The 13,551-nt window shown below is 42.7% G+C and overlaps 1 protein-coding gene across 18 annotated transcripts in view; it reads left to right on the top strand.

Annotated features, from left to right (window-relative positions):
• Nucleotides 1-5,999, top strand: part of cep104 (centrosomal protein 104) — a 126,498-nt gene extending 120,499 nt beyond the window's left edge. For 4 of the 18 annotated variants that reach the window (XM_061904809.1, XM_061904816.1, XM_061904807.1 and 1 more), the window contains 4 exons: nucleotides 159-288; nucleotides 3,777-3,863; nucleotides 4,455-4,595; nucleotides 4,663-5,999. In XM_061904809.1, the coding sequence (XP_061760793.1) occupies nucleotides 159-288; nucleotides 3,777-3,863; nucleotides 4,455-4,595; nucleotides 4,663-4,732 (428 nt within the window). In that variant the 3' untranslated portion in view covers nucleotides 4,733-5,999. Of the gene's footprint in view, nucleotides 1-158; nucleotides 345-2,518; nucleotides 3,921-4,229; nucleotides 4,317-4,454 lie in introns of those variants that run through there. The other 14 variants (XR_009807288.1, XR_009807289.1, XM_061904811.1 and 11 more) reach the window with 14 other exon arrangements.
• Nucleotides 6,000-13,551: the final 7,552 nt, after the last annotated feature.

Genomic DNA, 13,551 nt, shown 5'->3' with positions numbered 1-13,551 from the left:
TATATATATATATATATATATATATGTGTGTGTGTGTGTGTGTGTGTGTGTGTGTGTGTGTGTGTGTGTGTGTGTGTGTGCGTGTGTGTGCGTGCGTGCGTGCGTATATATACTGCTATACACTACTTACAATTGTGAGTGTCTTTGTGTGTGTCTAGGCAAGGCTCTACCGAGCACAAAGATCACCCAGACATGGTCGGTGGGCGCCCGAGGGAGACCCAAGCCTGGGAGAGGATGCGTGATTCCATCCCTTGAGCCCGTAGCTCGAGGACATACACCTGGGAAACGGTGATACCCTGAAAGACACTTCACATATTCCCCATGGAGGAGCTTCAAGACTGACAGTAATAATGTGTTGTCACAGTCACTACGCACCGCACATCTAATATATTTTTTTAAATGATCATGCAAGACGTATAAGGCCAAGATTTTTCAAACCCTTGCTTACTTTTCCGTCAAATATCAATAGAAGTTTATATTTGATGAGAATGGTTTAAATCAGTGGTTTTCTATCATTTACCATTTTCTATAATCATAAGCCACAAAAAGCAACTTTTTGTTTTTAAAACATCAAATACATACTTTTTTTTAAACTTGACTACACATATGCATAGTTCATCTGTAAAAAGGAATATTGAATAGCAAAATAGCAAAATAGCAAAAAGGCCCACACAATGAAATGCCAATGCATAATTTTAAGTAACCCAGGTCATATTTAGGCCTTCCATTGTTTGAAAAGTCAACGGTAGAAGCCACTGGGGCCCATTTATTGGGACTTGAACCACGACACAAGATGGTGCTAGTTTGGTAAGTCACCAATGTCCTTTAGAATGGTGCAACATTTTATTGCCTCAAAAAGTGTATAAATTAACATGTACAAAAATGAATTAATATGGTAGCTTTTTAACATAATTGTGATGTCATATGTTTATTTTTTTTAAATACATTAATCACACTTAAATTGGATTAATCATGATTAATCACAGGTTATTACCACATCACTCACATTAACTTAAAAATAAAATGTTATTCTCAGAATGCCACACATGAAGATTTTTAAACGTTTTACCTGAATGCTCAAAACCTGGTAATAGTTTAATTTAAATCAAGCCTGGGCGATTATTTTGACTTGGGGGGCCAAATTTAAAGAAAAAAAATGTGCCTGGGGGCCGGTATATCTGATGTTTGGGAACACTAATACAGAACCTCACAATAAAGTCTGATTGAATGCTAAAAACGTTATGATGGATCGCCTTAAAAAAACTGAACGGAATTTCAAGCTTTTTTACTGAATGAGAAACCCACACTGCAAAAAGTGAAATCTAAGTAAGATGAAATATCTCAAATAAGGGAGATATTTGCTTATTTTCTGTCTGGTAAGATCATTCTTCTCACTAAGCAGATTTTATGTTAGTGTTTTACTTGTTTTAAGGGTTTTGGTCCTAAATGATCTCAGTAAGATATTACAGCTTTTAGCTGAGATTTTATGACTTATATTGAGTAAAACATGCTTGAAACTATTTTTGTCCAAATATCCAAAACACACCAAGCAATGGTGCACAGGAAGGCGTCAAAAGTCCCAATTGTGTCCAAAATACCCCCCAGGATTCCAGTCCCACGAGTCTCACCGCCTGCCCGGCAAAATCCCACAGGAAGTGGGGTAGAAAAGTCGCCAAAGTCCCAAAAATGTTCAAAATACCTACCCAGGTTCAAGTTCGAAAAGTCCTGCCGCCGGCCGCGCAAGTCCCAGGATGCCCAAAATGTTCATAACACACCCAGCCGAGTCCCACGGGGTGGGGGGGATAAAAGTTGGAAAAGTCGGCAAAAGTCCTAAAAATGTTCAAAATACCTACCCAGGTTCGAGTCCCACATGGATTTTTGAACATTTGACCAACTTTTCTCCCTTTTTTCCCCCGCCTTCCCGTGGAACTTTACTGGGTGCATTTTGGGCACTTTGGTTATCCCGACCGGCGGCGGGACTTTTGGGACTCGAACCTGGGTAGGCATTTTGAACATTTTTGGGACTTTTGACGACTTTTCCAACTTTTACCCCCCCTCCCCCTGACACTATGCTGGGTGTGTTATGGACATTTTGGGCATCCCGGGACTTGCACGGCCGGTGGCGGGACTTGTGGGACTCGAACCTAAGTAGGTATTTTGAATATGTTTGGGACTTTTGCCGACTTTTCCAACTTTTACCCCCTCCTCCCCCGTAGGCCTCGGCTGGTTGTGTTATGGACATTTTGGGCATCGCGGGACTTGCACGGACGGTGGCGGGACTTGTGGGACTCGAACCTGGGTAGGTATTTTGAACATGTTTGGGACTTTTGCCGACTTTTCCAACGTTTACCCCCTCCTCCCCCGTGACACTATGCTGGGTGTCTTATGGAAATTTTGGGCATCCCGTGACTTGCACGGCCGGTGGCGGGACTGATGGGACTCGAACCTGTGTAGGTATTTTGAACATTTTTGGGACTTTTGCCGACTTTTCCAGCTTTTACCCCTTCCTCCCCCGTAGGCCTCGGCTGGGTGTGTTATGGACATTTTGGGCATCCCGGGACTTGCACGGCCGGTGGCAGGACTTTTCGGACTTGAACCTGGGTAGGTATTTTGAACATTTTTGGGACTTTTGCCGACTTTTCCAACGTTTACCCCCTCCTCCCCCGTGACACTATGCTGGGTGTCTTATGGAAATTTTGGGCATCCCGTGACTTGCACGGCCGGTGGCGGGACTGATGGGACTCGAACCTGTGTAGGTATTTTGAACATTTTTGGGACTTTTGCCGACTTTTCCAGCTTTTACCCCCCCCCTCCCTGTGGGCCTCGCCTGTGTGTGTTATGGACATTTTGGGCATCCCGGGACTTGCACGGCCGGTGGCGGGACTGGTGGGACTCGAACCTGGGTAGGCATTTTGAACATTTTTGGGACTTTTGACGACTTTTCCAACTTTTACCCCCCCTCCCCCTGACACTATGCTGGGTGTGTTATGGACATTTTGGGCATCCCGGGACTTGCACGGCCGGTGGCGGGACTGATGGGACTCGAACCTAAGTAGGTATTTTGAACATGTTTGGGACTTTTGCCGACTTTTCCAACTTTTACCCCCTCCTCCCCCGTAGGCCTCGGCTGGGTGTGTTATGGACATTTTGGGCATCCCGGGACTTGCACGGCCGGTGGCGGGACTGATGGGACTCGAACATGTGTAGGTATTTTGAACATGTTTGGGACTTTTGCCGACTTTTCCAGCTTTTACCCCCCCTTCCCGTGGGCCTCGGCTGGGTGTGTTATGGACATTTTGGGCATCCTGGCCGGCGGCGGGGCTTTTAGGACTTGAACCTGGGTAGGTATTTTGAACATGTTTGGGACTTTTGCCGACTTTTCCAACATTTACCCCCCCTCCCCGTGACACTATGCTGGGTGTGTTATGGACATATTGGGCATCCCGTGACTTGCACGGCCGGTGGCGGGACTGATGGGACTCGAACCTAGGTAGGTATTTTGAACATGTTTGGGACTTTTGCACGGCCGGTGGCGGGACTTGTGGGACTCGAACCTGGGTAGGTATTTTGAACATGTTTGGGACTTTTGCCGACTTTTCCAACTTTTACCCCCCCCCTCCCCGTGACACTATGCTGGGTGTGTTATGGACATTTTGGGCATCCCGGGACTTGCACGGCCGTTGGTGGGACTTGTGGGACTCGAACCTAAGTAGGTATTTTGAACATGTTTGGGACTTTGGCGACTTTTCCAGCTTTTAACCCCTCCTCCCCCGTAGGCCTCGGCTGGGTGTGTTATGGACATTTTGGGCATCCCGGGACTTGCACGGCCGGTGGCGGGACTGGTGGGACTCGAACCTGGGTAGGTATTTTGAACATGTTTGGGACTTTTGCCGACTTTTCCAACGTTTACCCCCTCCTCCCCCGTGACACTATGCTGGGTGTCTTATGGACATTTTGGGCATCCCGTGACTTGCACGGCCGGTGGCGGGACTGATGGGACTCGAACCTGTGTAGGTATTTTGAACATTTTTGGGACTTTTGCCGACTTTTCCAGCTTTTACCCCCCCCCTCCCCGTGGGCCTCGCCTGGGTGTGTTATGGACATTTTGGGCATCCCGGGACTTGCACGGCCGGTGGCGGGACTTATGGGACTCAAACCTAAGTAGGTATTTTGAACATGTTTGGGACTTTTGACGACTTTTCCAGCTTTTACCCCTTCCTCCCCCGTAGGCCTCGGCTGGGTGTGTTATGGACATTTTGGGCATCCCGGGACTTGCACGGCCGGTGGCGGGACTGGTGGGACTCGAACCTAAGTAGGTATTTTGAACATGTTTGGGACTTTTGCCGACTTTTCCAGCTTTTACCCCCCCTCCCCGTGGGCCTCGCCTGGGTGTGTTATGGACATTTTGGGCATCCTGGCCGGCGGCCGGGCTTTTCGGACTTGAACCTGGGTAGGTATTTTGAACATGTTTGGGACTTTTGCCGACTTTTCCAACATTTACCCCCCCTCCCCGTGACACTATGCTGGGTGTGTTATGGACATATTGGGCATCCCGTGACTTGCACGGCCGGTGGCGGGACTGATGGGACTCGAACCTAGGTAGGTATTTTGAACATGTTTGGGACTTTTGCACGGCCGGTGGCGGACTTGTGGGACTCGAACCTGGGTAGGTATTTTGAACATTTTTGGGACTTTTGCCGACTTTTCCAACTTTTACCCCCCCTCCCCGTGACACTATGCTGGGTGTGTTATGGACATTTTGGGCATCCCGGGACTTGCACGGCCGGTGGCGGGACTGATGGGACTCGAACCTAGGTAGGTATTTTGAACATGTTTGGGACTTTTGCACGGCCGGTGGCGGACTTGTGGGACTCGAACCTGGGTAGGTATTTTGAACATTTTTGGGACTTTTGCCGACTTTTCCAACTTTTACCCCCCCTCCCCGTGACACTATGCTGGGTGTGTTATGGACATTTTGGGCATCCCGGGACTTGCACGGCCGGTGGCGGGACTTGTGGGACTCGAACCTAAGTAGGTATTTTGAACATGTTTGGGACTTTTGCCGACTTTTCCAGCTTTTACCCCCCCTCCCCGTGGGCCTCGCCTGGGTGTGTTATGGACATTTTGGGCATCCTGGCCGGCGGCCGGGCTTTTCGGACTTGAACCTGGGTAGGTATTTTGAACATGTTTGGGACTTTTGCCGACTTTTCCAACATTTACCCCCCCTCCCCGTGACACTATGCTGGGTGTGTTATGGACATATTGGGCATCCCGTGACTTGCACGGCCGGTGGCGGGACTGATGGGACTCGAACCTAGGTAGGTATTTTGAACATGTTTGGGACTTTTGCACAGCCGGTGGCGGGACTTGTGGGACTCGAACCTGGGTAGGTATTTTGAACATGTTTGGGACTTTTGCCGACTTTTCCAACTTTTACCCCCCCTCCCCATGACACTATGCTGGGTGTCTTATGGACATTTTGGGCATCCCGGGACTTGCACGGCCGGTGGTGGGACTTGTGGGACTCGAACCTAAGTAGGTATTTTGAACATGTTTGGGACTTTGGCGACTTTTCCAGCTTTTAACCCCTCCTCCCCCGTAGGCCTCGGCTGGGTGTGTTATGGACATTTTGGGCATCCCGGGACTTGCACGGCCGGTGGCGGGACTGGTGGGACTCGAACCTGGGTAGGTATTTTGAACATTTTTGGGACTTTTGCCGACTTTTCCAACTTTTACCCCCTCCTCCCCGTGGGCCTCGCCTGGGTGTGTTATGGACATTTTGGGCATCCCGGGACTTATTTTTAGGTATTTTTGGGTTCATTGAGGTTAGCTAATTAGGGACCGCAATGTCTCTATTGGTACAATGGGACAGAGGACCCCTATTGTATTTCGTGGGTTTTATTATTTTACTTGTTTTGGAAAGTCTTGACAAGTCAAATTTTTTTGTTCTATGGCAGATATCTTTGCTTAAATCAAATAAAAAAACCCTCATCTTTGTATTTTTTTTCTTGTTTTTGAACACTGACTTTTTGCAGTTCAGATTGCACATGAAAATAAAGAATTTACAATATTATCTATGAACGATAAAACACTGAATATTGACTACGTATAAGCGCCACACCCCCTCTTCATCAACATATTCAAGCGAAATGCAACAAACAGCAAAATATAAACGCGAAAAAACGAAAAATAAAAAAAACCCTGAATATCAGGCTGACCGCTCTAGAAACACTCTGTGGAAACGCTCCCCACCCACACTGCTTGGTACCTCGTCTGAGCTGTTGTGACTTACATGACCATAGTAACAAGCTCAGATTCCAACAATTGAAATATTGTATGGTTCAAGACTTACGTAAATTTGAAAACATGAGTGCACATCATAATGGCAGCTACACTTTCCAATTTAAAGATCTAAAACAGGGGTGCCCACACTTTTTCTGCAGGCGAGCTACTTTTCAATTGACCAACTCGAGGGGATCTACCTCATTTATATATATCATTTATATTTATTTATTTATGAAAGAGACATTTTTGTAAACAAGTTAAATGTGTTTAATGATAATACAAGCATGTGTAACACATATAGATGTCTTTCTTTCACAAAGACAAGAATATAAGTTGGTGTATTACCTGATTCTGATGACTTGCATTGATTGGAATCAGACAGTAATGATGATAACGCCCACATTTTCAAATGGAGGAGAAAAAAGGTTGTCCTTTCTGTACAATACGACATGAAAGTGGTTGGTTTTTGGCATCTAATTCATCCAGCTTCCATACACTTTACAAGAAAAACATTGGCGGCAAATTCCGTAGCTTGCTTGATTGACATTCACGGCACCCGAGGGTCTTGTGAGATGACGCTGGCTGCTGCCTGTTCATTATTATGAAAAAATGACAGAGAGGAAGGCGAGAAACACTTTTTATTTCAACAGACTTTCGCGCCGTCCCTTCCGTCAAAACTCTAAAGGCCGACTGCACATTTCCTATCTTCACAATAAAAGCCCTGCTTCATGCTGCCTGCGCTAACAAAATAAGAGTCTCGGAAAGCTGGCGTGCACAAGTGATGTGCACGCCAGCTTTCTGAGGGATCGCTTGTGCACGCCAGTTTTCCGAGACTCTGTATTTAGTTAGCGCAGGCAGCATGAAGCAGGGCTTTTATTGTGAAGATAGGAAATGTGCAGTCGGCCTTTAGAGTTTTGACGGAAGGTACGGCGCGAGAGTCTGTTGAAATAAAAAGTGTTTCTCGCCTTCCTCTCGGTCATATTTTCATAATAATGATCTTGCAGCAGCCAGCGTCATCTCACAAGACCCTCCGGTACCGTGAATGTCATTTAAGTGACGTCTTGGTGAAGATTGATGATCACTCATTTTTAGGTCTATTTTTTTTTAAAGCCTGGCTGGAGATCGACTGACACACCCCCCGCGGTCGACTGGTAGCTCGCGATCGACGTAATGGGCACCCCTGATCTAGAGATTTAAAACTTGAATATAATAAAACAAAATAATACTGAATAATGACACATTTTTCATATTTTTTTGACCAAAACCCTTTGGGGTCCCTGGGATCAAGCTTGAGTGGAGGCCTGAATGTATATTGGTTATACATATATTGTATTGGTTTTTAAAATAGAAAAATGTCAAAATGGCTCCCCATTGCTTTGATATTTCAGTCTGCGGCCCTAAGATGAAAAAGTTTGGACACCCCTGCTGTATACTGTACATGATTAAAGCAATCATTTTTTTGTGATTCATTTTTGAGTGTGCAGGGTATGAATAATGTTCTGAATGTCCTTTAAAAAGGGCTTCACGGTGGCAGAGGGGTTAGTGCGTCTGCCTCACAATACGAAGGTCCTGCAGTCCTGGGTTCAAATCCAGGCTCGGGATCTTTCTGTGTGGAGTTTGCATGTTCTCCCCGTGAATGCGTGGGTTCCCTCCGGGTACTCCGGCTTCCTCCCACCTCCAAAGACATGCACCTGGGGATAGGTTGATTGGCAACACTAAATGGTCCCTAGTGTGTGAATGTTGTCTGTCTATCTGTGTTGGCCCTGCGATGAGGTGGCGACTTGTCCAGGGTGTACCCCGCCTTCCGCCCGATTGTAGCTGAGATAGGCGCCAGCGCCCCCCGCAACCCCGAAAGGGTATAAGCGGGATGGATGTCCTTTAAAAAAACTGCTGTGAAAAACAGTAATCTCTAGTAATGAACTAAAAAACCCAAAACCAGTGAAGTTGGCACTTTGTGTAATTTGTAAAAAAAAAAAAACAATTATTTGCAAATCCTTTTCAACTTATATTCAATTGCATGGACTGCAAAGACAAGATGTTTAATTTTCGAACTGCAAAACTTATTTTTTTTTTGCAAATAATCATTAACTTAGAATTTATTGGCAGCAACACATTGCAAAAAAGTTGGCACAGGGGCATTTTTACCACTGTGTTACATGGCCTTTCCTTTTAACAACACCCAGTGCAACATTTGGGAACCGAGGAGACCAATTTTTGAATCTTTTCAAACGGAATTATTTCCCATTCTTGCTTGATGTACAGCTTAAGTTGTTCAACAGTCTTTGTTGTGGTATTTTAGGCTTCATAATGCACCACACATTTTCACTCGGAGAAAGGACAGGCAGGCCAGTCTAGTACCCGCACTATTTTACTATGGAGGTGAAAAAAATACAAAATATATATTTTTTGCTTTAATAGGACAAACATGACACAAACCTCCCTAATTGTTTTAAAGCACACTATTTACATTAAACATGCTTCCCTGATTCGAGTATTCGGCGAGCGCCGTTTTGTCCTACTAATTTTTGCGGTCCTTGAACTCACTGTAGTTTGTTTACACCAAGGGTCACCAACCTTTTGAAACCAAGAGCTACTTCTTGGGTATTGATTAATGCAAAGGGCTACCAGTTTGATACACACTTAAATGAATTGCCAGAAATAGCCAATTTGCTCAATTTACCTTTAATAAATAAATCTATATATATATATATATATATATATATATATATAAAAATGGGTATTTCTGTCTGTCATTCCGTCGTACATTTTTTTTCCTTTTACGGAAGGTTTTTTGTAGGGAATAAATGATGAAAAAAATCACTTAATTGAACGGTTTAAAAGAGGAGAAAACACGAAAAAAAATGAAAATTCAATTTTGAAACATAGTTTAGCTTCAATTTCGACTCTTTAAAATTCAAAATTCAACCGAAAAAAATGAAGAGAAAAACTAGCTAATTCAAGTCTTTTTGAAAAAATTTTAAAAAGAATTTATGTAACATCATTAGTAATTTTTGCTGATTGATATTAATTTTAGAATTTTGATGACATGTTTTAAATAGGTTAAAATTCAATCTGCACTTTGTTAGAATATATAACAAATTGGACCAAGCTATATTTCTAACAAAGACAAATCATTATTTCTTCTAGATTTTCCAGAACAAAATTTTTTAAAAGAAATTTAAAAGACTTTGAAATAAGATTAAATTTTGATTCTACAGATTTTCTAGATTTGCCAGAATAATTTCTTTGAATTTTAATAATAAAAAGTTTGAAGAAATATGTCACAAATATTCTTCGTCGAAAAAACAGAAGCTAAAAATGAAGAATTTAATTAAAATGTATTTATTATTCTTTATAATAAATTTAAAAAAATAAATACTTGAACATTGTTTTAATTTAAGAGGTAAATGTGTTTAAAAATCCTGAAATCATTAGTAGATTGCACAGTACAGTACATATTCAAGGGAAGGAAGGAAGTAACGGGTCCCATTTTTTTAGTCCCTACTATGACTCAGCCGGGGTTTGAACCCACGACCTACTGTTTGCAGAGATGGACACTAACCACGAGGCCACTGAGTACAGAAGCTTCTATAACCCAGCTGTCAAACTCAAGGCTCGGGGGCCGAACCTGGCCCACCACATGGTTTTATGTGGCCCACATAAGCCTAGAAATAAGAGTTCATCTTTTCTTACTAAATAGATTTGTTCTCTCCCTTTTGACATAAAAAAAATCATGTCGTGCATGCAATTGCATATATTTGGAAATTAAATATCTAAATATTTTACGTATTCCAAAAATGTGTTAAAAATAAATACTGTACTTACATATTTTTCTGAAAGTTATAAGAAGCAAAGTAAAAAAAAAAGGAATTTATTCAAACAAGTGAAGACCAAGTCTTTCAAATATTTTCTTGGATTTTTAAATTCTATTTGAGTTTTGTCTCTCTTAGAATTAAAAATGTCGAGCAAAGCGAGACCAGCTCGCTAGTAAATAAATACAATTTAAAAAATAGAGGCAGCTCACTGGTAAGTGCTGCTATTTGAGCTATTTTTAGAACAGGCCCGCGGGCGACTCATCTGGTCCTTACGGGCTACCTGGTGCCCGCGGGCACCACGTTGGTGACCCCTGGTTTACATGTATAACTTTCTACGACTTTAAAATAGTGTTTCAACCCTCTTCTTTTTCTGTCTCATTTTGTCCACCAAACTTTTAACGCTGTGCACGAATGTATAAAGGTGAGTTTTGTTGATGTTATTGACTTATGTGGAGTGATAATCTGACATATCTGGTCACTGCAAGCTAACCGATGCTAACATGCTATTTAGGCTAGCTATATGTACATATTGCATCATTATGCCTCATTTGTTGGTATATTTGATGTCATTTAGTTTTCTTTAAGTCTTCTTAATTCAATTTATGTCTCATGACACACTATCTGTATGTAATATGGCTTTCAATTTCTTGCGGCTCCAGACAGATTTGTTTTTGTATTTTTGGACCAATATGGCTCTTTCAACATTTTAGTGCATCAAACAATACACAACATATCCAAATTAATTGGGCACATTTCACTAGTCAAGTGTAGTGTTAAGTAAAAGTAGCGACTAGGTATGGTATGCCGTGGCCTGACTTAACTATGGTTGTTTCTAGGCAGTTTTTGATTGATTGATACTTTTATTAGTAGATTGCACAGTACAGTACATATTCCGTACAATTGACCACTAAATGGTAACACCCCAATAAGTTTTTCAACTTGTTTAAGTCAGGGTCCATAATAATCCATTCATGGTAGTGATGTTTTTCCCCATCCAGTAATCAAACACAAGTCACTTTTAAGGTTTTATTTACATTAACATTTAAAAGCTTTCATGCTTTTTGGTTTATCTGTGTTGTTGTTTTTTGTTAGCTTGCTTTCACTGGTAACGCACAATGGAATGTATCAATATCCCCCTGAGAACCAGCTTCCTCTGCAGTAAACTTTCATTTTATTGTCACAGTTTAAAAAAAATGGTGTTGACTCAACTTAACTCAGTCAAAGCTACAAGATGACCTGACTGAGTTAACCGAGTACATTAAACTGCACAACACGAGTTGGCATTCAGTTTTATGTAAGATGAACTTCCATCCATCCATTTTCTACTGCTTATTCCCTTTTGGGATGGCGGGGGGCGCTGGCGCCTATCTCAGCTACAATCGGGCAGAAGGCGGCGTACACCCTGGACAAGTCGCCACCTCATCGCAGGGCCAACACAGATAGACAGACAACATTCACACTCACATTCACACACTAGGGACCATTTAGTGTTGCCAATCAACCTATCCCCAGGTGCATGTCTTTGGATGAACTTGAAAATATTAATTGAGAGAACTTTAAAATAGGTCAGTTCGATATATTTTCATCAAGTTACTACAAACCCCGTTTCCATATGAGTTGGGAAATTGTGTTAGATGTAAATATAAACAGAATACAATGATTTGCAAATCATTTTCAACCCATATTCAGTTGAATATGCTACAAAGACAACATATTTTGTGTTCAAACTCAAAAACTTTATTTTTTTTTCGCAAATAATTAACTTAGAATTTCATGGTTGCAGCACGTGCCAAAGTAGTTGGGAAAGGGCATGTTCACCATTGTGTTACATCACCTTTTCTTTTAACAACACTCAATAAACGTTTGGGAACTGAGGAAACTAATTGTTGAAGTTTTGAAAGTGGAATTCTTTCCCATTCTTGTTTTATGTAGAGCTTCAGTCGTTCAACAGTCGTATTTTACGCTTTATAATGCGCCACACATTTTCGATGGGAGACAGGTCTGGATTGCAGGCAGGCCAGTCTAGTACCCGTACTTTTTTACTAATAAGCCACATTGTTGTAACACGTAGCTTGGCATTTTCTTGCTGAAATAAGCAGGGGCGTCCATGATAACATTGCTTGGATGACAACATATGTTGCTCCAAAACCTGTATGTACCTTTCAGCATTAATGGTGCTTTCACAGATGTGTAAGTTACCCATGCCTTGGGCACTAATACACCCCCATACCATCACAGATGCTGGCTTTTCATCTTTGCGCCTAGAACAATCTGGATGGTTATTTTCCTCTTTGATCCGGAGGACAAAACGTCCAGTTTCCCTAAAAAAACTGAAATGCGGACTCGTCAGACCACAGAACACGTTAATGGGTTGTACTTGAATAGCGCTTTTCTACCTTCAAGGTATTCAAAGCGCTTTGACACTACTTCCACATTTACCCATTCACACACACATTCACACACTGATGGAGGGAGCTGCCATGCAAGGCGCCAACCAGCACCCATCAGGAGCAAGGGTGAAGTGTCTTGCTCAGGACACAACGGACGTGACGAGGTTGGTACTAGGTGGGATTTGAACCAGGGACCCTCGGGTTGCGCACGGCCACTCTCCCACTGCGCCACGCCGTTTCCACTTTGCATCAGTCCATCTTAGATGAGCTTAGGCCCAGCGAACCTGGCGGTGTTTCTGGGTGTTGTTGATAAATGGCTTTCGCTTTGCATAGTAGAGCTTTAACTTGCACTTACAGATGTAGCAACAAACTGTATTTAGTGACAGTGGTTTTCTGAAGTGTTCCTGAGCCCATGTGGTGATATCCTTTAGAGATTGATGTCGGTTTTTGATACAGTGCCATCTGAGGGATCGAAGGTCACGGTCATTCAATGTTGGTTTCTGGCCATGCCGCTTACGTGGAGTGATTTCTCCAGATTCTCTGAACCTTTTGATGATATTATGGACCGTAGATGTTGAAATCCCTAAATTTATTGCAATTGCACTTTGAGAAACGTTGTTCTTAAACTGTTTGACTATTTGCTCACGCAGTTGTGGACAAAGGGGTGTACCTCGCCCCATCCTTTCTTGTGAAAGACTGAGCATTTTTTTGGGAAGCTGTTTTTATACCCAATCATGGCACCCACCTGTTCCCAATTGGCCTGCACACCTGTGGGATGTTCCAAATAAGTGTTTGATGAGCATTCCTCAACTTTATCAGTATTTACTGCCACCTTTCCCAACTTCTTTGTCACGTCTTGCTGGCATCAAATTCTAAAGTTAATGATTATTTGCAACAACAAAAAATGTTTATGAGTTTGAACATCAAATATGTTGTCTTTGTAGCATATTCAACTGAATATGGGTTGAAAATGATTTGCAAATCATTGTATTCTGTTTATATTTACATCTAACACAATTTCCCAACTCATATGGAAACAGGGTTTGTAGTAGATTGCACAG

Source organism: Nerophis ophidion, linkage group LG06, assembly GCF_033978795.1.
Source record: "Nerophis ophidion isolate RoL-2023_Sa linkage group LG06, RoL_Noph_v1.0, whole genome shotgun sequence".
Lineage (NCBI taxonomy): Eukaryota > Metazoa > Chordata > Actinopteri > Syngnathiformes > Syngnathidae > Nerophis > Nerophis ophidion.
Note: the sequence above shows the minus strand (reverse complement) of the source record. Positions and strands in the feature narration are given on the sequence as shown.